The sequence below is a fragment of the Oncorhynchus mykiss genome, chromosome 16, assembly GCF_013265735.2.
Source record: "Oncorhynchus mykiss isolate Arlee chromosome 16, USDA_OmykA_1.1, whole genome shotgun sequence".
NCBI lineage: Eukaryota > Metazoa > Chordata > Actinopteri > Salmoniformes > Salmonidae > Oncorhynchus > Oncorhynchus mykiss.
In genome coordinates, this window is record NC_048580.1 from 20339109 (window position 1) to 20366834 (window position 27726).

The 27726-nt window shown below is 42.7% G+C and overlaps 3 protein-coding genes across 8 annotated transcripts; 1 reads left to right on the forward strand and 2 right to left on the reverse strand.

The window, feature by feature from the left end:
• Positions 1-8383, reverse strand: fam234a (family with sequence similarity 234 member A). 3 transcript variants are annotated; one of them, XM_036946457.1, is made up of 12 exons: positions 8242-8383; positions 6361-6654; positions 6025-6135; positions 5162-5344; positions 4702-4826; positions 4303-4435; positions 3904-4036; positions 3544-3687; positions 2692-2773; positions 2404-2556; positions 2044-2146; positions 1-1743 (listed from the first exon to the last, which is right to left on the reverse strand). In XM_036946457.1, exons 2-12 carry the CDS (start codon positions 6617-6619, stop codon positions 1532-1534), a joined length of 1638 nt encoding a protein of 545 aa, XP_036802352.1. In that variant the 5' UTR covers positions 6620-6654; positions 8242-8383; the 3' UTR covers positions 1-1531. The 3 variants fall into 3 exon arrangements, with proteins under 3 accessions (XP_036802352.1, XP_021420795.2, XP_021420794.2); XM_021565120.2 differs by lacking the exon at positions 8242-8383 and adding an exon at positions 7519-7537; XM_021565119.2 differs by lacking the exon at positions 8242-8383 and adding an exon at positions 7371-7507.
• Positions 7670-15262, forward strand: LOC110491572 (putative RNA-binding protein Luc7-like 1). Of its 3 annotated transcripts, none has more exons than XM_036946458.1 (8): positions 7670-7882; positions 10831-10925; positions 11111-11209; positions 12381-12491; positions 12585-12728; positions 12978-13154; positions 13414-13502; positions 13680-15262. In XM_036946458.1, exons 1-8 carry the CDS (start codon positions 7822-7824, stop codon positions 13762-13764), a joined length of 861 nt encoding a protein of 286 aa, XP_036802353.1. In that variant the 5' UTR covers positions 7670-7821; the 3' UTR covers positions 13765-15262. The 3 variants fall into 3 exon arrangements, with proteins under 3 accessions (XP_036802353.1, XP_036802355.1, XP_036802354.1); XM_036946459.1 differs by lacking the exon at positions 7670-7882 and adding an exon at positions 9621-9690; XM_036946460.1 differs by lacking the exon at positions 7670-7882 and having other exon boundaries at positions 9114-10925; positions 11091-11209.
• On the reverse strand, positions 14774-27456 carry LOC110491569 (epidermal growth factor receptor kinase substrate 8-like protein 1). Of its 2 annotated transcripts, XM_021565118.2 has the most exons (20): positions 27380-27456; positions 27236-27259; positions 26193-26257; positions 25915-26073; positions 25408-25557; positions 24845-24924; positions 23276-23412; positions 22687-22748; positions 22471-22597; positions 22193-22281; positions 22003-22077; positions 20597-20745; positions 20109-20253; positions 19896-19948; positions 19693-19801; positions 17281-17406; positions 16959-17121; positions 16384-16549; positions 15864-15996; positions 14774-15653 (listed from the first exon to the last, which is right to left on the reverse strand). In XM_021565118.2, the coding sequence occupies exons 3-20, from the start codon at positions 26223-26225 to the stop codon at positions 15567-15569; spliced, it is 2043 nt and encodes a 680-aa protein (XP_021420793.1). In that variant the 5' UTR covers positions 26226-26257; positions 27236-27259; positions 27380-27456; the 3' UTR covers positions 14774-15566. The 2 variants fall into 2 exon arrangements, with proteins under 2 accessions (XP_021420793.1, XP_021420792.1); XM_021565117.2 differs by having other exon boundaries at positions 27236-27456.
• Positions 27457-27726: the final 270 nt, after the last annotated feature.

Genomic DNA, 27726 nt, shown 5'->3' on the forward strand with positions numbered 1-27726 from the left:
ACGAGTTCAGTTGTTTTGAATACACTGAAGTTGGACATTTCCAAGTTCCCAGTTGTTTTGAACGTGGCACCAGTTATGCTTGGAGCAGCTTGCGGAATTGGCAGCTCATGCAATTCCACCTAGTCTGGCTGATACGCAACTACACAGCAAATTGTGTCTAAAATCAGGGACTTCGAAAGCTGTGGGGGGGGGGGGGGGGGGGGGGTAATACTACAAAATAGGATCAATGAGTTAGCCAGCTAACTTGGCTAAATATTCTGATGTAACTTTTTTTTGAAAGATAAGCTTGAAATGGGCATGGTCTAATTTATCAAACCAACAAAAACATATCTAAGTTTAGCTCTTTTAACGAACCAGAAAACCAATAGCTATTTCTGGTTGCAGATTCAGCGATAGAAATGTAAAAGGTCATTTCCAATTGGGCCGACATGTAGCGTTTACCGTGAATGCGGTTGCCGCTAAAGCGCGAACATGCCTTTGCATTTCAATCACACTACAAAGCTGAACTTCGGTGATACGGGTTGAATAGAGCCCCAAGTTCCTCCTCCAACACTGCAAAAACAACAGCTATGCGGGTGTCGGCTCGCTCAGATCTGAAAAATGTTTTTAGAGATCAATAGATAAGTAAAAAGAAGGAAAAATCATCTCAAAAAGAAGGTTCAATATATTCATGTATAAGGCAAACTATAAAACCCTCATTCCCATTCAAGATCACTTTAAAGCATTTTTTTTAAGAGATGGGGGGGGGGGGGGGGGGGCATAAGAATTTTCTCAAGCTTTCCCTTTATCTTTTGCCTGATTTGAACATCAACACACAGATCACCAGAAACGTTCAACTTTCAAGGCTTGAGTCCCTCATACAGGGCCTACAGCTATGTCAATGTGCATTTAAATTATACCCTAATTCACAGCAACTTGGAATAGTACAGTACCTGCTACTAGTTTCATCTGATTGTCATCTACCACAGTACCTCTGGCTACAATATAAGGCTATGACTTGTAATTTTATATGGAAGCAGTACCCTTAAGATATTTCCACTAACCACAGGGTTGCCCATGCAGCTCTTTGGGGCTTTTAGTGCCTCTTTTTGTTGCATAACATAAACGCTTAGTCACTTTAGCCACCTTTACAGAGGCTGAAGTTGCTACAGCAAAGGTATCTAAAAACTATCCCACACGGTAGCCTACTAGTTGTGCATAAATGAATTCAGATACAGTACCTGATAATACCATATTGCCTGGTTGGTATGCCCTGGCAGTCTTCTGTGATTAGTGCAGTTATTGGTTGCATCGACCCAAAGCCAAGTCTGCCTCTACCTTGCCTATTTCCACCCTAAGAAAACTGAGCTAAATTAATCTGATTGTCATGATGGGACAGTTGGAATACAAGGTCAGCAGAAGAAGGTTTAGTAGTCAGCTTTAAGGTAACCATAGCTACACAGTTGGTTGATTGTCAGCAGTAACGGTTGTCATATCTATTGTAACACAGTTTCGATATCAGCAGCAATGTTGTCATGGTAACAGTGGCCTGTCACTCATCGCTGAAACGCAGTCTCTGGAAGGCCTCTTTGATGTCCTCGTTAGTGTCTTTGCTGCTTAGGGAGCCCAGGCGGAGGACCCGGCTGTCGGTGACGTCCTGTTTCAGTTTGCGCTTGCTAAGGTCCACCGTCCCCTCGGCCCCCTCCCCCTCGGGCCCCGTCAACATGATGTAGCAGGCGTGGCGCCCCCGCTCCAACAGAGTGGCTAGGACAGGCAGAAAACACATGGACAACAAGTCATTTAGGCTTAGAGAATAGTCATTATCCTCAAGTACAGTAGACTAGGGCTGTCTGAAAACGTTACTAGACGTCAAATCCTTGCATCCCAAGTCCTTTTCCCCCTCAATTCCTCACCTTCCTCTCAAAGCGCATTGGAGGAAAGATCCAAGGTCCCTCCTCCTCCCTGAGAGGGCGGTGCGGTAATAACGTTTTTAGACAGCTGAGCTATTGAGACGGTTCACCGGTCGCGCATAATGACATTGTTTCGCTCAATCGTGTAGCTCACCTTTAAACGCGATGATGTGGTCCATGACGTTGCTCTTCTCCAGGAGAACTGAGGAGTAGTGGGGATACAGCATGTAGGAGCGCCGCTCCTCACTCAAATCCCTCTGGTAGGAAAGCATTCCTTTAGAAACAGGTCAGCGTGTCTAAAGAGCACCACTATGACAGATGTGAATTGGATCGACCCGGGTTCGAACCCGGGTATTCTGCATGCCACAAGCCTGTGTTAGCCCACTGAGCTGAATCCTAGGCATTAACTCGGGAAGCTAACGCAAGCCTTCAGATTCTCAGGCTAAGGTTCCGTGAACACAGAGGGAGATGAAGATCAGTGAATGATCCGTTCTCATAGAGTCACTGTACTCACAGTAGTGTTGGCCTCGGAGGGCATCAGCCCCCAGAACATGAACACAGAGAAGGAGTTGATGGTGTTGACTGAGGCTGGCTTGGGTGAGTTGGGGCTGGCCAGTAGGTTGACCTCCCACACTGTGCCTCCAGTGTTTCCGTCCAGGATCACCACCTACAATGCACACAGAGCAGGGACAGATGTCGCATTCAATGCAAATGCAGCTAGGAGTGGAAAAACAAAAAGGGATGAAATACCAAGCAGGTAAGTTGAGTCTCTTCTATTGCTTCCAAGCTGGTCCCCACATACCCTTTTAATGCGGTTGCCAATGTCCTCCTCGATCACTATGTCGAGTGTGCCATCTTTGTTGAAGTGGCCAAAAGAAGGCTCGCTGAGGGGAGAGGAAAAACGTACAGTACCAGTCAAAAGTTTGGACACACCTACTCATTCAAGGGTTTTTCTTGATTTTCTACATTGTAGAATAATAGTGAAAACGATGAAATAACACATGGAATCATGTAGTAACCAAAAAAGTGTTAAACAAATCAAAATATATTTTATATTCTTCAAAGTAGCCACCCTTTGCCTTGATGACAGCTTTGAAAACTCTTGGCATTCTCTCAACCAGCTTCACGAGGTAGTGACCTGGAATGCACGTGACTGTTAATTGAAATGCATTCCAGGTAACTACTTCATGAAGCTGGTTGAGAGAATGCCAAGCATGTGCAAAGCTGTCATCAAGGCTAAAGGTGGCATCTTTGAAGAATATCAAATACATTTAGATTTGTTTAACACTTTTTTGGTTACTACATGATTCCAAATGTGTTATTTCATAGCTTTGATGTTTTCACTATTATTCTACAACGTAGAAAATAGTAAAAATAAAGAAAAACCCTTGAATGAGTAGGTGTGTCCAAACTTTTGACTGGTACTGTACTTAAAACCCAGTCAGTACACGACATTGGCCCAAATACCTGGTTATCATAGTTGTCGACACACACACACACACACACACGGAATTCATAGCGTGGCAATTTATTACAAATGTTAAGGAATACGAGGTTGTTAGTCCTGATATGACCATTCAAAACTGTGAATTGAGTAAGCTACATGACAATGTTAACTAACTAATCAGTGTTTAGGGTGATGACTTTTTTTAACCTGAGGACTGTGCTGGTGTTGACTCTCCACAGTAAGTTCAGACTGTCACCATCTATCAGCACCACACTGCCCCCAGTGACCAATAGTAGGTTGGAGGGACCCTCTGCCTTCCCTGTCCTTAACACGTATCTCAATGTCCCAGACCTGCAGGGGAGGAACGGCCGTCAAAAGGAAAGACTCCATGTTAGCATTAGCAATTCATTTCAGTCTATGGTCCAGGTTACTGAACATAAGACATGAGAAATCATCATTTAACCACTAGACGTTTGGTATATTGGTGTTGTGTTTTGCCCCCAAGCTGTGACATTTTGAGGCATTGTGAGAATTGTGTATTAGCGTCTAGCTGCTGCTCCATCTTACTCATAGATTGATACAAGGCCAGAGGAGTCATTGGCTTTGCGCTCCCAGTGCTTGTCCTTCTTGAGGCCTTTTTCCATGCCTGCCTTAGCCTGGGCTGCAATCCTCCACAGGGCCAGGCCATACAATCCCGAGTCTGGGGAGAGGGGACAAAGGGCAGTGACAACAGTCATATAACATTACACTGACATCAATATGCTGTGGGCTGTAGCCAACTGGCCATATAGGACCCTTGAATCAATGTACTGGGATAGTTCACTGACCATTGGACAAGGTCACATACAGTAGGACTGAAATCAATGTGTTCTATCACATAGAATGTTATGAGATCAATAGTTTGGTCAGTGAATTATTGACAACAGATCTATAAATGAGCTCACTAGCAGGCTTTGGCTTGCTCACCTTTCTGGAGCAGTACATAGTTGGAGCCTTTCCCTGTGGAGTGGAGGAGATGCATGGCACACTCAGCGGTGTCAAGAACCACCTCTGAGCCAATCTGGACACCGGTCTTCCCTGAGAGGATCGCCAGCTGTGTCTAGAGCGCAACGGATAACAACAGAACAAACTGTCTTGAGGTCTTCTGTTGAAAGGTACTGGCACAGAGGTTGCCATTTCATGTGTGAAGCACACATTTTCTCATGCATTATTGTCCTGTGTTTTAAAGCGGTGTTTTAAAGAGGTATAAAACGCAAACAGTGAAAATCCTACAATATCGCATCCTCTAGTCTGAGCGGTCGTCATGCGGAACACAGCTGGTGAGTGTGACTAAACTGAGACATCGAGGACGCCTCTGAGGTTTACCTGCGTTGGGCTGGGCGCCACCAGAGCCACGTCGCTTACCCCGTCCCCATCCAGGTCTGAGACACTGAGGACCGGTAAGGTACTCCTCAGGTTGGGAGGCTGGAGCCGCGCCCACGTCACCACTCCTGTACAGAAATACCAAGTATTCAGAATGCACTCACAGCTACAACCCCCCTCCATCAGAAATCATGAACGTTTTCTTTGAAGTGAGTCATGTTACAAAATAGTGGCGAGACACAGACCAAACTATCATACATTAGAGGGATAAGCAGGCACATACTTGCGATTTATGAAAGGCGTGAGGAGAGAAAGCAAGACTACTTGAAGTGTGACGTTCAACCACCATTGTGGTGGAAAAGGTGTGAAAACATGACTATAAGTTCCTGATCAGGTGTTGTTTGTGAGATCTTAGAGAGAGAGGTGAGTATAAACAAGAGAGTCATGAATCGGAGTCACTCACCAGTGTATTTGTTGATGGCAGTGAGCTGGTTGGAGTGAGACAGCAGGCAGCCCCTGTCGGTTTCTCCAAGGCCGTCCAGACCACACTGGGCCCAGTGGAACTCAGGGGCCAAGGGCCGCTCCCACAGAGTCTCCCCGTTGGTCCCTGCTACCGCCGACACAAACACACAAGGTGTGTCCAGACCTGGAAGTCATACAGCACACGTGAATCTCACAGACACTGCCAAGCTACAGATTTTACAACGACACAGCAGACAATATATTGTTAGAACAATTACAGTAGGAATTATTAAACAGTATCTCTGTATTGAGGGGACTTTAGCTTGTCTTCTGGGAATCTTTGGCTGGTAGCCTCTACTTTTACTGGAATCTCAATGAAACCATTCTACAAAAGCAGCTACATACTCCTCATTATTATGCTTAAATGCCCAATGCAACCATTTTTAATGTAACCATTTTTAAGTAACAATTAGGTACCAAACTGTTATAGATTTCCATTCAAATGTGCAAAAATATTTTTTTTTAACAAAAAACATTCTCAGGCAAGAATTCTGAAAGGACTTTCTGGGAGTGAACAGAATGTTTTATTTTTTATTTTATTTAACTAGAATAGGGATGTCACCATGGAAAGCTGAAACTCCCAACCATGCAAACCTGCTGATTAGAAGGTCCTGTGTAGATTGTATTTTAAACCAGAAGCTATCAGGAAATAACAATAATATTTGTTCAACCTTTTACAGTGTTAGTTTCATCAGCTATCTACAATATAATACTTACACACAGGGAAAACATAACTTTGACTGCAATGGGCCTTTAGCAAGACAAAGCATGAAGCATTTGCTGTAAGATCTGTATTACTAGTACCTTCAGCCAAACAACTAACGTTCTGACTGCCCTCCTGCGCCTTCAGGACAAACAACACGTCCATCACTTTGTCTTTGCTTGCATCCTCAATGGCCAGGAAATCATAGGTGGCTGTGAGAGAAAGGAAAGGAAGTAAGTTGAACCTTTTGGGTAAAGAAACAAACAGTACATATAGGGCTGTTTTCCCAGACAGTTCAAGCCTGGTCCTGTACTAAATGATATTTTCATGGAGATTGAGACTTTTTCATCCAGTCCATAGTGGAAAACAACACAGGGTTTAAATCATTTCTTAACTGGCCTTCTCTGGTCTATTGTGTCACTGTACATCTTCCTCACCTGCTTGGGGGAAGGTGCGGTTCCAGAAGGTGAGGTATTGCGGACGGACGGGACAGGGGATGATGAAAGAGAAGGCGAAGACGATGATGAGGCAGAGGAAGAGGGAGAGGAAGAAGGCAGCCGTCCTCCAGTGGGACAACTTGGCCAGACCCAAACTCTTCTTCTTGGTCGGCGCTGGTGGTGCAGTTCCACCACCCTCAACCCCATCCTCCTCCCTCTTCAGGGGGTCGGCTTCTGTGGCATGGTCTGTTGGCTCCATTATCTCTTCAGCAATGTGTCATAGCCCGAACAGACCTAAACACAGAGAAAATGTGGTGCAAAGGACACAAACCTATACCGCCCCCTCAGCACTGACACAGTACCAAATGTATTCCTGTCTGCCTGTGGGACTCCAGCCATTTCCACACTCGCACCATCTCACTCCAAACATTTTCAAGTTTGCCTCCAGAAATTTCTGAACAAAACAATAACATGCATAACCCATGACCTTAGCTAGCAAGCTACCATGTAACAGCATGCACTGATTATATCCTGAGGTACACTGTCAGTGTTTAATTCTAGCTATACACCCGGACTCCGTTTGGGTTCTGGATTCACCACTTCCGTAAACAAAGAACCAACTAATCTCTCATAAACATATTGTCGTGGACAGATGAAACAGTAAAATAAACTTTCGCGAGAGAATTGTACTTCTGGGTAACCGAGATTAAGAATTAGCTAGCGTTATTTGGCTGCGGTAATAATGCATAACATGTCAATTTAGCGAGTTCATTTCATTGAAAGCCTGGTCAAGATACCACAACTTCTGGTTTAGATTTCTAGCTAGTTAACGTTAGCATAGCTAGCCATAGTAGCTACCGTTACATAACGCGTTACAGACTCAAAACGTATTCGTTGGCATTCTCTCAGACTAGACTAGTTAGCTAACTATCTAGATAGTTTCGCCATTCAATTTCGAGCCCTTAAATGTCTCATTTATCTCAAGTAGTTGATTTATTTTTGTATCTTACTTTAGAAGCTACTTCTGTCCGTGTCTTTGTTTGATCGATAACTGTCAATCCAACTTCACCTGCGTAAACAATTCACACCTTAAAGCACCTACTAGCTATCGTGAAATAGTCATTGCAATCTGGGATCATTTGAACGACCCAACCTTACCCGTTTTACGTTTCAGCTTCAATGGGGATAGGGACATCCCAAGGATCCCCGATTGCGTGCACCATCGTGAAACGAGCTAACTTGAGCTCAAGTGGCTGTGATTGGTTCGTTACCAAGCCACTCCAATTGGCCATTTCTAGCATAGAGGAAGTGTCGTCATTTCCTTAGCAAATAAAGAAGGGGCTGACGAGATCGTTGAAGAAGCTTGTCCGAATAATAAACATATTGCATTAATAAAATAGGATACCATAGATCGTGGAACCTTCTGTTTTGTGTGAAGCTTTCAAGAATTAATCCACAGCAATGTCGGCCCAAGCTCAAATGAGAGCTTTGCTCGATCAACTAATGGGGACAGCGAGGGATGGTGAGTAGCAAAACGGCGGTGACTAGCTTGTTAGCTACGTTAGCTTGCTAGCTAAAAGATGGAGCCATTCAGAGACTTTTCTACGGCTGCGTTTACACAGGCAGGCCAATTCTGATGTTTTTTCCACTAATTTGTCTTTTTACCAATCACATGAGATCTTTTCACATCAGATTGTTTTCAGAGCTGATATGATTGTTCAAAATACGAATGAATTAATTAGGGGGGAAAAAAATCTGAATTTGTCTGCCTGTCTGAACGCAGCCTCATATGTGTGAGCCAGTGGCTTGCACTTAGCCTTCTAGCTAGCTAGTTTACTATCTAGCTAACTAGTTTTTGTGGCGTGTTTCAGTTGGACATACCTTGAATGAATGGCGTACAAGAGGACGGCTGTGTGACATAAAAGCAGCTCAATCATGATCTGTCGCCGGCCTAGTTGTTGTTTCGCGATTTAATGTTTGTATCCATAGCTAATTACGTCCACTCTAGCATTCATTGTTGATAGACCAGCTGGCTAGATAAGTAATGATCATCTGGACGCCCCCCTGGGGGACCCTGAGTTTAAGTGGTCCCTGAAAAGGCGGGGATAAAACTCATGTTATAACTAATACATTTCAATCTAATGTATTTTTACAACACAGATCCACGTTCTTATGTTGTTCAGTTAGATACATAGCTAGCCAGGGTTGGGGTCAATTCCAGTAAATTCAGGAAGTACACATTCCATTCCAATTCTCTTAAATACTTTTCAATTATAAAAAAATTGAATTACAATTTGGTTTACTTTCTGAATTGACTCTAATTGAAACTGAATTGACCCCAACCCTGAAGCTAATTATATTTAGCAAGGCCTACATGCAGTATAGGATAACAAAGATAGCCGGCCTTGTAAATACTAAATAGTCAGTAAGGATATCTAGAGAGTCTGCAAGTCCTTGACAGGAGGTTAAAACAGTTAGTCATACTGTGCACAGTATCTAGTATTGTGTAGCATTTGCACAAGCACCACTTCCATAGTAAATTACGTATCTGGCTACAAGGATACTAGACCTACGAAGCTTGCTGTCACATATACAGTAAATAACAGTAAGTACAGTTATTTTAACAGTAGCCTTCTGTCTTAGTGCATTCTATAGTAACAGCTTGTGAGATATGCACCCGGCCCATTGCTCTACCTGTATTTAGCAGCATGTGTCCCACGTTGGACGGTATCCGTAGACGGTTCTGATAAAAACGCTGTTTGCATCACCGAGCAGTGTCCAAGAAAGTACTACATCCAATTGTTTGATGCTACTTTCACCCCCTCCAATCTAATTCAAAGATGGATTCACGCTCTTGGATGTAATACTTTCTTGGTCACCCCTCTACTGTCTACAACTTTTACGGGTAAGGTCCAAAACAGGTACAGCAATATCTCTCAAGCTGTCGCTATAGAATGCCATTTAGTCCCGGCTTATTAATAAATGAAGAGATTAATAAAGGTGTCAAATTAGGCTACAAGGATACAAACATTGAAAACATAACAGCTGCCATTTAGTAAGGATGTCATGTCTACAATGGTGACATGTAAAGTCGGATAAACTGACCTCAGTCCATGATTCTTTTTTGGGCTTAATCAGCCTAACAATGTGAGTTTGTGTCGAGTGAGTTTGTGTGTGTGTTGAGATGAATACAAATTCTTCCCGTACATATGTTGCATACAAACTGAACAATTGTGGCCCCTTTATTTTATTCATAAAGGTTCAGTGTATCTTTGCCAGCCTACATCAATCTGCAAAGGAGTTGCAGAAAAGCCTCATGTTCATCGAGCCGTGAGTCACACATGATTTTTAAAGCTGTTATGAATAATAATAATCCAAACAATTGTTTTCTTTCCGGAAGTTGTATCTTTTTTTTAGCATCACAACAATGGATATTAAAATCTTGGAAGTAGTTGCAGCTTGAATTAAGACGTTGCCTGGTTGCGTTGAAAGCCACGTTTATTGTCAAGCAGAGACAATATTAGCCATCGAAAAGCTCTGCACAGATCTTTACAATCTTACTTGTGTATCATTCCACACTTCCTTACTACAGGTTTGAGCAAGAACTGTTCCCCATTTATACTTTCCTACAGCGGGTTTAAAATTCTGCAGCTGAGGTCTTGGAGAATGCAGATGGGTACAGTATGTTGCAGCTCGCAGTGTGTATAAAGCTAACATTTTTCTTGGGTTTTCTTTCAATGTTCCATTTGTGTCAGGGACTTCGTTGGCGCCAACTATAGCCTAGGCCTGAATCTATTTTAAATGGTCTCATTTTGTTGAAGTTAGGAGATCTAGCTGATGCCGTAACAGCTGTTGCAGTGACACAGCACTGTTAAGCTGAGTGACAATGTCATGAGACCAAGCGATCGTCATGGGCCTGTCCCTGTCAATCACTAAAAACACCCATACAGTAGGCTTACAACCATTTGGCTGTTGATTTTTCTATAGGCCTATATTCTTCAGTTGAACAGGTGCTTTCAGAATGCCATGACGAGAGTGTCAAGTCACAGTCTTAGCACAACCATATTCTTAATGTAGTATCGAGGCTCTGGTAACATCAGAAAATACAGCAAGCCTTAAGGGACACACCACTCTTATCCCAATGCAGGCCCCATTGTTTACTGACTGGTAAACCTGGGTCCGGTTTAAGCACGTGTTTTTACAAAGCCACATTTTGGGATATCTTAAGACAAAGTGGATGTTGTTGAGTACTGTCCAAAGGCACACATCCTGTCACTTGATGCATTCTAGCGGAATATATCTATGTTCATTTCACCCCAATAAAGAGAATACCAAGATGCAATTGTAACAAAAAAAAGGTCAAATCTTTGCCCCTTTACCCTAATATGGGTATAAAGCGTTGGATACCTCGCTCTAGTGGACCAATAGCTATGTGAGCTATTTCTGACTGTTGCTTTTTGCATGTTTCAGGGGACGAGACGCGGCAGAGGGTCAAGTTCACTGATGAGCGGGTCTGCAAAAGCCATCTCCTGAACTGCTGTCCCCACGACATCCTCTCTGGAACTGTAAGCAGACTAAGCACCGCGTCCTCCCATATGATTTATTGCCGTTCAAGTCTAGTCAGTAATATTGGTTGATCGATTCTGAATATTTTAATGCAGTGACCGTAAACTACTTTCTAAAGTAGTTTGCCGCAGATTATGCAGGAACTATGGCTGTGTCTTGACTAGCTGACTGACTTAATCGACAGCGTATGGATCTGGGAGAATGTGCGAAGACCCACGACCTGGCGCTCCGGGCCGACTACGAAATTGCCTCCAAGGCGAGGGAACTCTTCTTTGAGCTTGACGTAAGTGATGTCCACAGTCAGTTCAATGAAATCCAACTTCGTTCATCCCTTCCGTGCCAAGTAATTTCACTTGTTCTGTACTGAACAAATATGTAAACGCAACATTGCAACAATTTCAAAGATTTTACTGAGTTAATTCATTTAAGGAAATCAGTCCATTGGAATACATTTGTTAGGCCCTAATCTATGGATTTCATATGACCGGGAATACAGATATGCATCTGTTGGTCACAGATACCTTAAAGGTAGGGGCGTAGATCAGAAATCAGTCAGTATCATTTTCCTCATGCAGCGCGACATCTCCTTCGCATGGAGTTGTTCAGGCTGTTGATTGTGGCCTGTTGAGTGTTGTCCCACTCCTCTTCAATGGCTGTGCAAAGTTGCTGGATATTGGCGGGCCATGGCAGAACTGGGACTTTTTCAGCTTCCAGGAATTGTGTACAGATTCTTGCGACATGGTGTGTGTTGTCATGCTGAAACATGATGTGATGGTGATTGATGAATGGCACGACAATGGGCCTCAGGATCTCGTTACGGTATCTCTGTGCATTCAAATGGCCATTGTTGTCCGTAGCTTATGCTTGTCCATACCACAACCCCACCACCACCACCATGGGGCACTCTGTTCGCAACGTTGGCATCATCAAACAGCTCGCCCACACAACGCCATACATGTGGTATGCGGTTGTGAGGCCGTTTGGACATACTCTGCTTACTGTCGAGAAATTAACATTAAATTCTCTGGCAACAGCCCTGTTGGACATTCTTGCAGTTAGCATGCCAATTGCACGCTCCTTCAAAACTTGAGACATCTGTGGCGTTGTGTTTTGTGACAAAACTTCACATTTTAGTGGCCTTTTATTAACCCCAGCACAAAGTGCACCTATGTAATCATGCTGTTTAATTAGCTTCTTGATATGCCACATCTGTCAGGTGGATGAATTATATTAGCAAAGGAGAAATGCTCACGGACAGGGACGCAAACAAATTATGATGCTTTTTGTGCGTATGGGAACATTTCTGGAATCTTCTATTTCAGTCCATAAAACATGGGACCAATAATTTGCATGTTGCGTTTTTATATTTTGAGTCAGTGTTGTTCATTTTACCTGTGCACCAGTCCGTGTTCCATTGACTTGTATGGCATTGACTTTTCTGTGGTTGACTGTAGGCTGTGGATCACCTGGAGTCTTTCATCGCTGATTGCGACCGTAGAACAGAGTTGGCCAAGAAACGACTGGTGGAGACTCAGGATGAGATCAGTGCGGAGGTGGCTGCAAAGGTAAGAAAGCAAGATGAACCTTATTGTGGAATGTAAGGACATGTTGTTGGAAACGTTCTAATCCAGACTGATTGTGTGTGTGTGACTCTCCAGGCAGAGACTGTCCACGAGCTGAACGAAGAGATCGGGAAGCTCCTGGCCAAGGCAGAGCAGCTGGGAGCCGAGGGGAACGTAGATGAAGCCCAGCTGATCCTACAGGAAGTGGAGAAGGTCCGCAGCAGGAAGAGGGATGCCGAGGTGAGGGGTTGTTTTCCTCACAACAAATCTAGTTTTCATTTAACTCATCCTGACTATAAACCTGGGCTGTGTTCATCAGGGCACACCTTAGCAAAAACATTTTGCAATTGGAAATTCAAATAGCCTTCTTATTGGACAAGTTTAGGGGGAACCGTCCGGTTTCACTTAATTTTCACCATAATGAACTCGACCCCATTCTTTCCGTTGCGGACTCATTTTCTTTCATATTTTCTGTTCTCTGCTTCTCAGGAGGAGTACAGAAACTCCATGCCTGCCTCCAGTTTCCAGCAGCAGAAGCTCCGTGTCTGCGAGGTATGCTCGGCCTACCTGGGTCTCCACGACAACGACCGTCGCCTGGCCGACCACTTTGGTGGGAAGCTGCACTTGGGATTCATCCAGATCAGGGAGAAACTGGAAGCCCTGAAGGTAATCTCTGAACCACCTCAGATCACACAGGTTGCTAAATACACCTGCTGAGTTTTATTTTTTTATTTTTAAACGGATTTCCCATTTTGAAGATTATACAAGGATATTGTTTGGGATTAAAAGCACTGCCCGACGTCTGTATTTTCGATACCTTTGAATTTTGCAGTAAGGACTTTTTGACGGTACATTTTTTCTTGTGTTATTAAATTCTATGTTAAGACTTCGGTTAATGCCATTGCTCATCATTTTTTTAAATCAGAAAACGGTCATTGACAAGCAGGAGAAGAGGAACCAGGACCGTCTCAAGAGGCGAGAAGAGCGAGAGATGGAAGAGCGGATGAAGACGAGGTGGGTACAGGACTTGACTTTTCAGAAATAATTAAATTGACATGGGCACATGGTTTATAAACATGTTGGTGGTGATGGCAGAACTTCTTTGGGGGAAAAAAATATAGATTTATGTACTGTATGTGGGGGCAAATTAAGATTTTCACAGGCATTTTAATTATTGTCTTGTTTTTATAGGACCAAATCACGGAGCAGGGAACAGAGCAGGGAACATAGGTTAGTATGGGCCCCCAGCCATCTGCTGCCATATGAACTATATTAGATACACAATATCATTGTGCATTCTCTCAACCAGCTTTATGAGGTAGTCACCTGGAATGCATTTCAATTAACAGGTGTGCCTTTAAGTTAATTTGTTGTATTTCTCTCCTTAATACGTTTGATCCAATTAGTAGTTGTGGCTTTTTGACTGGTACTGTATATATTTCAAGCATTCAAATATATCGGTAGTTGTTGAATGTTGTGGGTGTGCACAAAGTCCTGCCAGCATTTGTTTTAAGTGATGGCTGTTGATTGCAATTCATTTGATTTTATATACATATTCTATGACACAATCCTAAATATACAATTTAAGTGGTAGCTATAGAAAGGATAAATGAATGACCATTGAATGAACCATAAACTTAAAGAATAGAGCATTTAAATGTTTCTTTGTTTTGATACTGTTATTTTTAAACTGTCAGGATTGCTGTGCGATTGAGACACTGCTTAATCATACTTCCTGCATACTGTCCTGGGTCATGTTCATTAGGCACCAAACTGAAGAAACCGGACTGAAACGGAGGGGTCGTCTGGATTTGTCCAATAAGAAAAGCACATTTTTGCTCTCCCGTTAAAAACGTAGCGAAAGGTTTTCAATTAGTGCCCTAATGAACACAACTCGGCATACTGCCTTAGATTGGCTTCACTCTTCGAGGCTTCCTTCCCTTCCTAGAGGCTATTTCACTATGCTGGTCGCAGTAATTTGCCATTTAAAGTTGCAAAACATATTTAACATACCAGTAACCATAGTTCAGATATGTGCAGAACAGATTATAAGATTGATCAACTCAGACATATTGTTGTTTGACTGGATCAGGACATTTGGAAATACAAAAGGAATTTGGTCAGTTGTGAACAGTGAGCTCATTTCTGTCAGCTTGTGAAATACCCTTTGCTTCTATAGTTGTGGCCTAGACTGACTGACAGGACATTTGTCATAATACGGACAGGATTTTCTCACGCTTTAGATTTTATTGTCCTTTGTGTTCACAAATACAGTCTCTTTTTTTTTTATTTTTTTTTTTAGAATTTTACAAGTTTGTTCCAAGTTTTCATGTCATGTGAAGTCTATGTTTGTGTAGTAGACATGATGGACTTTGCATGTCTCCAATGGATTGAGTAGGAAATGCTGTTTTGGATTGAGAATGACTGTATGTGACCCTAGAAGTCAGCTATGTTACCCAGCAAGTCAGCTACGTTACCCAGGTAGTGAGTTACGTTACCCTGGTTTTGGACTATGACACCTGGTGCTGGGAACAATATCCTAAGTACCCGTTTATGTTCATTTTACTTTCCAGTATTTTGATGCTGAATCCGCAGCTTGTACATCTTCTGAATATGTTGGTTCATGTATGTCAGTCACTTGAAATTGGATGCAAACACATAAAGGAATGCATAACTTTTCCTAATGGGTGCCAGCTCTAGTATTGGTTTGGTCTGTTTGCATTATTTTGCTAGAAGATGATTTTCTCTGAAGCCTGAATAAAAATCCCAGAATTGTATTAATCTATTTGCCTGAGATCATTGCTCAGGGCCTAAGTGTAATTGTACATTGGCTTAACAGAGGACAATTTATCCTAAAAAGTTTTAACCGAAGCAAGCATTTGCAACAAAAAAACAAAGCCTTGATTCAAGACTGCACAGCCTGGCTTGAAGAGCAACCATAAAATGAATATTTGCATAATGTTACATCTGACAGTTTTTGAATGTTTGTTAGAATCAAGCCAGTGGTGCGGGCTTTTTTCTCTTTAAGTTGGAGTCTTCCTTATGGGGGAGTGACACATGATGTCTGAAACGTGGGTCTTATAGTGTGCTACTCTCCAGCTTCAGATCCATCTTCATCTTCTGTTTTTCCATCACTGCCTCCAGCTCAGTGGCCTTCCGGGCGTCCTGGGAGAACAGAACTTAAAATTAGTTCAAAACATGGAAAGACGACACGACAGGGACATTATGGATTTAAAACTGCGTACGACTGGAGTAAAACTGTTGGGAAATGTATTAGTCTTATGCGTAAGTCAATACTGAGGAACACTGCAATCATCATAGGTTGCCTACTAAAGAATTCCAATGTGTATTAACCAACAAAAGGTGAAGCAGTACCTCCAACAGTGCTTTCTGCACAGTGAGCTGGCTGTACACTCTGGCGCCCTCGTCTGGTAGGACTTGTCGTAGGTCCTCTTTGTTCAGAGAGAAGAGCAGGGCTCCTGTCAGCTTTCCCAGTAATGTCACCGTCCTAAGCAGGGAAGGCACACAGCTAGTCAGTAACCTTACTCAGACATTACCCTTCATTTACCTGTCACATTCAATCATCCATGAGCAACTCAGTCATCTCTGTACAGGAACTAGACAGATCGACTTAGTCGCAAGGTTACTGAGTCCAGATCTTAAGGACTATTTCAGGTTCAACCAATTACAATTGATTTGGTAGAAATGTATTGAATATCTGTATATTGTGACAAATTCCTTTGAACAGATCAGTAAGCGATATATAAGCAGTACCTAAATCTTGGAGTTACTATAAGTCCACTATACACGAGAAGTACCCATGACCAGAATAGGTCCCTGATTGGAATGTGATCAGTTTTGAGTTTGAGGTTGTTGGGGGTCACGTCAAACTCACGTCTCACTGAAGCCCTTGCCCCTGAGCCACTGCTCCACCTCCTCGGGGGGTGAGTTGTAGTCCAGGGGGACCAAGGTGTCCGACGAGCGAGGGATGACCAGTGGCTTGTTCAGGTTGGCCTTCCCATTGGTCAGTCTCTGGAGCAGTTCGTCATTCACCATCATGACTGAGGAGAGTTTTTACAATGCGTTAAAGTGTTTTCTAGGTCTTTGTTTGGCTTATCTTGCTAAAACAGAGCAGTCAGAAGACTTTCTTGTCATAAGAATGTAACCAAAAGGTTCAAATCCCCGAGCTGACTTGGTGAAAAATCTGTCGATGTGCCCTTGAGCAAGCATAAATGCTTTTATGCCATTTACACAGTGCAAACAAACAAACACTTTCCCCCCTCTCTGGAGCCTCCCTCATACACAATTGCGCGTGGACACAGACACAAACACACATTCACATAGCAGAGCAAAGACCAAGAGCGTCTCTGTGTAGTGCAGTGCCTGAGTCTCTCCTCTGACATACACAGACACAGACAAACACACACAGTGCAGAAATATACTGTTAATCCTCTCAGCATAGTGTGATACCTTTGTCTGCGTCATCTCCGGCTGGAATGTGTTGGCTGTATTGGTTGTATGATAGTGGGCGAGGGCGGTGGTGCGCTGAGGGGCTAGGAGTCAAGGAGCTAGGGTTAAAGGCTGGAGGGCTGGGTGGAATGTGAGTCTTGGTCAGGGCAGGTGAGACCGGAGGCTGGACCAGAACAGAGGGGAAAGGAACGAGAGAGGGAACAACATTGAAAACACTGATATGGAATATCGAATCACTGAAATGAATACCTGTACCAGTATCTGGGTGTGGGTAAAGGAACGTGTGTTGTTTCTGTGTCTTTGTTTTACATTGGGCTGTTACCTTAGGTTCTCTCATGGTGACAGGGCTGTCTATGTGAGCCATTGGCTCCAGGATGTTGAATGGGACAAAGCCAACCTCGTTGAAGCGATTACGACACTTCCACCAGCGTTTGGAAGACTCCACGACCTGACACAGTAAAGGAGAGGAGCCAATGTTTTTACAGAGAATAATTAAGGAGGAATAAAACAAGTGATATATTTAATCGTGTAGTATTACACAACTCACAATCTCTAGAAGTGATAGCTGTTGCCAAGGTAACAACCAGTGTGTACAGTTGAAGTCGGAAGTTTACATACACTTAGGTTGGAGTCATTAAAACTAGTTTTTCAACCACTCCACAAATTTCTTGTTAACAAACTATAGTTTTGGCAAGTCGGTTAGGACGTCTGCTTTGTGCATGACAGAAGTCATTTTTTCAACAATTGTTTAATGACAGATTATTTCACTTATAATTCACTGTGTCACAATTCCAGTGGGTCAGAAGTTTACATACACTAAGTTGACTGTTTCTCTAAATAGCTTGGAAAATTCCAGAAAATGATGTCATGGCTTTAGAAGCTTCTGATAGGCTAATTGACATCATTTGGGTCAATTGGAGATGTACCTGTGGATGTATTTCAAGGCCTACATTCAAACTCAGTGCCTCTTTGCTTGACATCATGGGGAAATCAAGAGAAATCAGCCAAGACCTCAGAAAGAAAATTGTAGACCTCCACAAGTCTGGTTCATCCTTGGAAGCAATTTCCAAACATCTGAAGGTACCACGTTCATCTGTACAAACAATAGTACGCAAGTATAAACAATATGGGACCACGCAGCCATCATACCGCTCAGGAAGGAGACGTGTTCTGTCTCCTAGAGATGAACGTACTTTGGTGCGAAAAGTGCAAATCAATCCCAGAACAACAGCAAAGGACCTTGTGAAGATGCTGGAGGAAACAGGTACAAAAGTATCTATATTCACAGTAAAACGAGTCCTATAGTGACATAACCTGAAAGGCCGCTCAGCAAGGAAGAAGCCACTGCTCCAAAACTGCCATAAAAAAGCCAGACTACGGTTTGCAACTGCACATGGGGACAAAGATCATACTTTTTGGAGAAATGTCCTCTGGTCTGATGAAACAAAAATAGAACTGTTTGGCCATAATGACCATCGCTATGTATGGAGGAAAAAGGGGGATGCTTGCAAGCCAAAGAACACCATCCCAACCGTGAAACACGGGGTGGCAGCATCATGTTGTGGGGGTGCTTTGCTGCAGGAGGGACTGGTGCACTTCACAAAATAGATGGCATCATGAGGATGGAAAATTATGTGGATATATTGAAGCGACATCTCAAGACATCAGTCAGGAAGTTAAAGCTTGGTCGCAAATGGGTCTTCCAAATGGACAATGACCCCAAGCATACTTCCAAAGTTGTGGCAAAATGGCTTAAGGACAACAAAGTCAAGGCATTGGAGTGGCCATCACAATCCTATAGAAAATGTGTGGGCAGAACTGAAAAAGCATTATGTGAGGAAGGAGGCCCACAAACCTGACTCAGTTACACCAGCTCTATCAGGAGGAATGGGCCAAAATTCACCAAACTTGTTGTGGGAAGCTTGTGGAAGGCTACCCGAAATGTTTGACCCAAATTAAACAATTTAAAGCCAATGCTACCAAATACTAATTGAGTGTATGTAAATTCTGACCCACTGGGAATGTGATGAAAGAAAAAAAGCTGAAATAAATCATTCTCTCTACTATTATTCTGACATTTCACATTCTTAAAATAAAGTGGTGATCCTAACTGACCTAAGACAGGGAATTTTTACGTGGATTAAATGTCAGGAATTGTGAAAAACTGAGTTTAAATGTATTTGGCCAAAGTGTATGTAAACCTCCGACTTCAACTGTATGTACAGTATGCCTAGAATCTGGCAAGGACAAAGTGTACCTGTGCTATGCATCAATATTTATTTCCTAGGTTTTTTAACTCTGGCATTACTAATGCTTGATTGAGGATACATTTATTTTAGAACTTGATTTTGTACAGTATCACCAATATAGCCAGATTGTGTACTGGATTTTTCTAATTTACAGATGTAGGATCTTAATTCGATCACCCTGTTGCAGGAGAACTTTCCTGCAATGCAGGAAATGTAAAACGTGTAGTGTATTTGAGGTTTAAAAAGGCTTCTGATTATAATCAACATAATCATTCACATTTCCTGTTGCTGCAGGATTATTTTCCTGCTCAAGCAAACTGGCTCAAATTAACCTCCTACATCTGTACCAACCATGTGTCTTACCATTAAAAGAGAGCCAAGCCCTTGAAGACTAGCTACCAGGCGTGTGTTGTTCAAGAACGCTCCTGAATGTGTCTGTTGTGTAATATTACCTAATGTCACTTAATGACTTTTCAGATGTTTACCTCCAGTGTATCTCCCTGTTGTACTGACAGCTCACTGTTGTTGCGGGCCACAAAGTCATAGCTGCAACTGTACATCCTCTCTCCCTCGGGGGGTAGGACACTGCTATCCCTGAGAGGAAATTAGTGTATTATTGATATAACTGCTAAATAAAAGTCAACAATACAAAAATACAAAAAAAAATATGTTTGATTTGAAAACTTACATTTCATTGCTCTTAGGGGTGACTGGAGGTCCAACTGGCTGAGTAGGCTGCAACTGAATTAGAGAGAGAGAGAGAGAGAGAGAGAGAGAGAAAAAGGGAGGGGGTTGAGGAAGAGGTCAGGACAGTAAAGGGCACATTCATATGATGTTACAATCTTTGTCAACTCCTCAATGTACATGATGTACATGAATGTACATCTCTCTTATTACAAACCTCTTGTTTTTCTCTCAGGGCTTCATGTTTGTGTTGTGACTCAACTGGATCCTCATAAACCTGCCTGTCTGCCCTGGAGGCCTCTGGCTTCCACCCGTCCAGAAATACCGGTGTATATGCGGCCACTGGCCCTTTGAGCTGGGAACTGAGAGGAGAGAGAGAAATTGCTGACCTTAACAAACAAATATTCTAACGAATAGTATAGCCAGTGTAGACATAGCCTAGAAAGGAATTTGATCATCTCTCTCCACAGTTGAAATACTGTACTATTTCCGTGGCTGCCTGAATAAACATTGACATTGACATGTCATGCTGTGTCATCATGTCATGTTGCTCCAACGTCACAGACCATAAGCCACAGAGTCAAAGAAGAGCCTTATGAGTCTGGCACACTGGCACATGACCTGAGACAACCGACTGCCACACTCAATGCCCCAATCAAACGGGTCTATGGGGGCATCAACTGTTCTGTAGTTGTCAATACTGACCGTGGGAGTGTCCAGTGGGGCCCCAGAGCCGTCCATAGCAGCCTCTCCTCCTCAGACAGGTTGTCTTGAAGCAGGGTTACGGCTGAGTTGGTCAGGGCAGGACTGGTCACTGAGGCCCCTAGGGCAGGGCCCCCGGTAGTCCTCACCAGCTGAGGCCACAGAGTAAACAGACCACAGTTTAGATCAGGATCATTGGAAATAATGGGTTGACTGAACAATTGGCAACAGTAGATTAATTTTGAAGGGCAATCTAGGCCTAATGAACTCTAAAGGTTGGTTTTCCCAGACACAGATTAAAGTACTGGACTAAAAAGAATATTCAATTGAGATTGAAAAGCTCTTTTCAATCCAGGACTAGGCTTAATCTGTGTCCGGGGAAACAGGCCTTATAATATATTGCCAATCACTGACTGGTATTACCCAACATGTGAATGTTATTACATGTCATTAGATATCACCATAGTGAAAAGATTGTTCAATGTGGGTCATGTGCGGTTTCACCCTCTCATCCCTCTCAGCAGACAGAAGTCTACAGATCAACAAGCCGTTACACCTCTCTTGGTTTCTCCCTGTTTCCATGAAGGTGTGCCAGGATACACACACCTAAGCTGCCTGTTTTTTTCCAATTCCACCCTCTATTCTTTCATGTAGTGATACAATAGTTTTATAGGCAGGCTGTTCTTACACTGTGCCAACCCTCTCTGAGTACCTGGCACACCTGAACATATTTCCTGTGCTTATCTTTACCATCTTCCATACCACTTGAATTTAAACACTTTTACCTCACAGTTGTATGACACTATTGGGTTAAATTGTGTCTTAATGAGTCCGTTTATAATGTTTTTGCTAACAAATACGACATTATTTATGTGACCAAAGTCAAAATATGTGATAACACACTGGGCACTACCTTGTGCAAATATTGAACAGCACTCAAAATATATAACGTTTTTTTTTCTTCCAGTAACACTACCTCCCCTCTGTGTCGAAAACCATTCAATTGTTTCAACACAGTACATACTTGGGTAGCAATACACACTATATACGGGCAAACACACTGTATGTACAAATAGACAGAGCCTGCATATAGTCTACATACAATAGTCTAGTAAGTATACGACAAAAGGAAGTCACAAATCAACATGACATCATTATAAGAGTACACAGCCATTCAGGACAGATTGTTCTTCAACAATCTAATTCCATAATTGAGTAGACATAACAAGGATACTTATTATTATGTCAAAAGATACTAGCTACTTTTATTCTGCCCCTTCCAGTTATAAATATCTAATCCTGTGTTGACGGCAATAGCAACGTGTGTCGTCCCCGTAGTTCTCTCCCTCCAAGGCCTCTCATAACCAGCGCGTAAGCAATGGTTATAAAGGTTACCAATGTTGACTCACCATATCCAGAGGTTTGAACACATGGTGGAGCAGCTCCTCTGAGGATGGGTTGGAGATGGAAGACTTGAGACGAGCCTGGGAAGAGGATGAGAGATGATGAGTGGGGTACACAATATCTCAACTGTTTTGTTGACATAACAAAAGCTTGAAAGAAGTGTGGAGTAGTCATGGCAATGCTCCCTTTACTCACCAGTAGGCTGAAGCAGTATTTCAATTTTTGGAAGATGTCCATGAATTCTTCTTCAGGTGGAGGGCGAGCTTTTGCAGTAAGCAAGTCCTCTGTATTTGACAGAAAAGACACAGAGACAAAAAAGAATACACCCGAAAAAGATCAGCGATTTCAGCTTTGAACGGCATCTCGAGTTGAGCCAGTTTAGGAGGTCACTTGGCCAGCAAACCTATTGTTGCTCAAGTGAACTTTCTTAACGTTGAGCCCTACAGGGTGTGTGAGTTGCTTGTCCCTCTTACCCTCTGCTGTTTGCTTGCGACTTTTCTTCTTCTTCTTCCTCTGGCTTAAAACTGAGGCAGCTTCTGCAGTCTGCTGGAGCTTTGCCATGAAGACCTCAATGTCATCGAAACAGTGATTAAGGATCCCCTGGAATTTAGACGCATGAGAAAAGAGTTAACCCTACAGTGGAATTGTGATTAAAACATTTTGAAGCATTTAATGGTATCGTTACGTACCACTTCTTTCTCAGCTCGTAGAAAAGAGCTATCAGGTGGTTGCCCGCTGTTGACGCCATTCGCTGTTGAGGACATAGAAGAAGAGTCAGAGCGTCCATTTCCATTCATTACCTTGGTTGGAATTTCCTGCATTTAGAATTCCTGCCCCCCTCTAACTCCGGACACACCTTCCCCCAACACACACAATGCAACCTCTATACTCATGAGAACCTTTCACCTTAAAGGGGCAATCTGCAGTGCTACATTCTTTTTTGGAATGATAAATGTGTATTCATGATTTGATGTCATGGAGGGTCAGTCCTTGCATCCATAGCTCTGTCTATGAATTTGAGAGAGGTTACATTTCTCCAGCCCCATCCCTTTCTACTGAAAGGCAGGGAGTTCGCTTTGTTATTTTTTCAACTGTTGATTGCCGGTTGAAATACCCCTACCGGTGCTTCATTTCCCCCCCTATCTCCCTCACTCTCGCTCATCCTCTCTTTTCCCCACTCTTCCCCTCCTAGACAATTTGTTTCAAAGCATTTCATTGACTTGGCAAACACGTAAATTGCCAGAGCATGCACAAACAAGATGGTTCCTGTCTTCTTGCCTCTGATTCCTGGGTAGGGTGGAGGGTTGGCAGGCGGGGCATTGGGAGCATGTGGAATGGGGGGACTCGGAATTCCGTAGGGGTCCATCATCGCTGCTTTGGTATTTTGAGGAAGAACAGGGTCTATCGGAGGAAGTCTGTAGGAAAAGGAGAGAGATTTTTCAGAAATCAAGACACATGCTATATCATGCAACTTTCTACCTTCCAGGATCGTTTTTGTAAAGCAACTTTGTCATTTGACTTCATGGTTGGAATTCACCTGATAGAACACAAATTAAGCTGTAGTCAGTAAGGTCAATATCCTAACTTGCAACAAAGGCCTGTCATTATCATGAATATGATTCATGCAAAAATGTCAATGCTGTTCTTAGGTCATCCTGACTGTTGCTGATAACAACCATTCATTCAACCCCATAAGAAACGCCCTTCACGAAAGGCATATGAAACATATTGAATCTCCCTGGTAAAGAATTATCGACATATGGAGTCAAATGTGCACAATCCAGTATCAATAGGTCATTTTCTGATCATCTGATTAACTGAAAAGAAAGCACAAACAATCTCTATCTGTGCTAATCTAGCGAAAATAAACTTTTTTAAACATAAAATGTCAGATTTAACAAGCAGAGGTCCTCAGATTAGTTCTCATATCAATATCAACGTAGGCCCGCTGTGACTAACATACGTCAACTCACATATACAACTTTCTATAGCTAAAATTACAAACTTTAGTCAGAATTGGCACAAAAGATTTAGACAGACATAGAGTTCTGTCACATTTGTCACATTTGTAGGTTGAGGCATTGTTTGACATTGGTCTGTTTGCTAACCCTCGAAGACAAACATACTGTACACAAAGTAACACCTACTCAACAGTATGCATTTCAATGCGATTCGGCAATTCAGAAATATACCCCAGGTAGCATCTTAATTATAGCCTACCTTTTCTGTGTGTCCTTTAAATGTCATTTAACTGTGTGTTTCAAAGCATTTCTGAGTTTAGGCCTGCATCAGTGAACCAGCACCATTCGCTCTCTCCTGTCCTCCATACCACAATGGCCTTGTTCTCTCTGTCACACCTTCTTAAGTTATGTAGAAACCAGTCAAACAAGTCTGTCCTCCCTCGTTCTCAGCTGCTCATTCTCTCTCTCTCTCTCTCTCTCTCTCTCTCTCTCTCTCTCTCTCTCTCTCTCTCTCTCTCTCTCTCTCTCACTCATATAGAAACTCAGTGGACGGTACACTCTTAGAAAAAAGGGTTCCAAAAGGGTTCTTTGGCTGTCCCTATAGGAGAACCCTTTTAGGTTCCAGGGTGAACACCTTTGGGTTCCATGTAGAACCCTCTGTAGAAAGGGTTCTACCTGGAACCCAAAGCGTTCTACCTGCCACCAAAAATGCATCTTCAAAGGGTTCTCCTATGGGGACAGCCGACGTTCTAGATAGCAGCTTTTTTTTGTGTAAACAACATAAGTCAGTCATGGCCGTGGGACCTTCCTACATCTTTTAAATCTCTCTCTGTGCCCCTCTCGCTCTCGCTCTCTCCGCCATGAAGGACAATAACAATCCCAGTACCTGAGGGCCTCTGGGCGCTTCTTGGACCTCGATGAGTAACCTGACACTGCCCTTGTGATGTCGTCACGAATTTGCTCTGCCTGCGAACACAACCATCAATAAGAGACATCACTGTTGTCCGGTTGAACCTGAACTACAGTGACAGTTCATTTCCATTTAGAATGCGTACCATATCAGGTAATCACAGGACAGGCTCATATAGTTTAAGAAAGCATATTATTCAGATGTAGAATTTTATTTGGACCATCCTGCATTGAGGTTTAAAAAGGCTTCTGAAGTATGTAATTAAGTATGTATTTAAGTATGTAATTTCCACTTTAACATTTCAGACTTGTTTTTCCCTTATGATTTTTTTTTGCAATCCCCACAAAAGTGTCCATTAATTATAATAAACATATTCATTCACATTTCCTGTTGCTGCAGGATTATTTTCCTGCTGTAGAAAACGGACTCAAATTAAGATCCTACATCTGTAACTAGGGTCAGGAGTTTTGCCTGGCCTGATCTCCCAGGACCCAGAGTTTTCGGAAGCATCCATAAAACACCCGTACTGCTGCACTCACCCTTACGGTCTCACAGTTGAAGAAGAGAACGTCAGGCTTTATCTGAGGTGCGCTTTGGCAAACGAGTAACAGGAGGGATGGAAATCGTTTCTCAGTGAGGATGGCGTCACAGCGATGGATAGATGCAACTGGATACTTCTCCAACTCATCCTGCATGAATACAATACAATCACCATTTCAAATGACTGGAACTGCAGCGCCTCACATATAACCTAAGCTAATGTCAATTAGAAAACAAGGTCTGAAGACTAGAGAGCTTTTAAATCAGTGGCATCATGAAGGTCATATGTACAAGCCTTAACCGAAATGTAACTTGCCTTTGTTAATTAATAAGGCATTGTCCTACTGTTCACGCATCTCATATAAAGCAAATGTTTAATTGTGACCCATGTTGGAGTTCTCTGTTCCTCTGTCCACAGTCCCTACATATATATCATGCCACATGTATTGGTAGGGAGATGTGCAAAGCATTATGGGTACTGTAGTAGATCATGCTACACAACCCACCTGGCTCTGTGTGTCTCTGAGTCGGAGGGCCTCAGGGCTAATCTCCAGAACTATCTGCTGGCTCCACAGCTTCTCCGCCCGGGCCAGTCGGGACAGACGAGACTGGGCCTCATCCACACTATTCACCTCCCCATCCTGCAGGGAGAACGTCACCAGGTGCTGCACAGGGAAGTGAAATAAAGAAAAAAGATCTTCCTAGGTCTGTATGTTAATTACATGGGTATAACACTTGAAAAGTTCTGATATAATACAACTTAAATAATGTTCAGAACACTTACATTGATAAGATATCGTGAGACGTCTGTCATCATGCGACTGTTACGTGACAGATATCTGGGTTTTCCTGGAGGCAGAGTAAACCGGTCTGAGGAAAATTCTTACTTGGTAATGATGAAGATCATTGTAAGAATGATGACACTACAGAGCCTCTCATTCATAAACGATTTAGAACTGTGTAACAGAGGGTGGAGTCAAAAGAACTTTGGTCTATGATGGGTGTAGTTCATTTGGTATTGTCAGTTATCAATGAGTCTTAGAAACCAACTGCTTTGATTTGAGCAATTAACTGTCCTGAATATACTGTCCTCTCACCATAGATGATGTCACCCGGATGACCCAAGAGGAAACTGAAAGTCCTCACCTGGAGTTTCTCCCTGTGTCAGTGTCATGCTCTCCCTCACCCACTGACCTGTGATTTACCCACCCAACCAGTTTGACCACAGTACTATAGTGCCACATGTTACATCTCAGTCATTGATCTGCCTGATAGCCCAAGCGACACCCCCAATCACATTCCGGGAAAAGTCTAAGTAACTCACATGCATAAAATCCATTCATACTTGATGACTTTTTTTATGTTCCGTAAAAATCTTTTAACATCCCAAGTCTGTTCCCATCAGCAGTCGGGAATATAATAATAATAATAATGTGGTCTTATTTCACATGTAAGACTACATAACGACCACGAGCATTCCGTTTCTCTGCACATGTTTTCATACCAAAATGTCATTAGCATATATCGTAGTAATAGTAAATATATGGCCTAAGACCTGATGTTAAAATGTACAGCAGGTGCCATGACGTACAGATCTCACATATTGTCAAGAGCATTTCTGAAATCAATACCACCGCAGTGAAATTTCATACAATCTTTACATAGCTACCAGAGCATCTTATTTCCACCTCGTCAATGTTGGGGTTAATCTCGTTGTGAGAGTGCATGACAATGCTTCCGAAGAGAGAATAAATAAATTTGTTTTACAGCGTAATGATTGTTGTATTGAATCTGGGAATGCATGTTATGTGCGTTCTAATCCCTTACCTCCAACCCTTGACCCGAAATCCACTGGTTCACCAAACAAAAGGTAAACAAACAAAATCAGGAAAAAGTTAGTGGCCTCTGATTTAGCCTTCTATTAGATATATGTGTTATTTTAGTAAATCAAAAAGTCCAACATATTTATACCAAAGTTGAGAAATGTGTCTCGTTCAGTGTGGCAGCAGCTTTCTTGATCCTGTTCCTGCTCTCTCTGTCACTCTCTGTAAGGCAAGGATTTCCAGTGGTGCGTCACCTAACCCAGGCAAGCCCAGCCCAGCCCAACCCACTCCGCCTTAAACATTTACACACACACACACACGGAATGCTATTTATGTCTAGGTACATTTAAGGTGGGCCTTTTTGGATAGTCAACAAAGTGAGGGAGCGCCTCTTTACTGGAGTTTCAGGTAACAGAATATTGAGGACCCTTACAGAAAAAATGTCACATGTGATCATGTGATTTTATGTGAGGGGTTTTGGGGGACATGAGATGT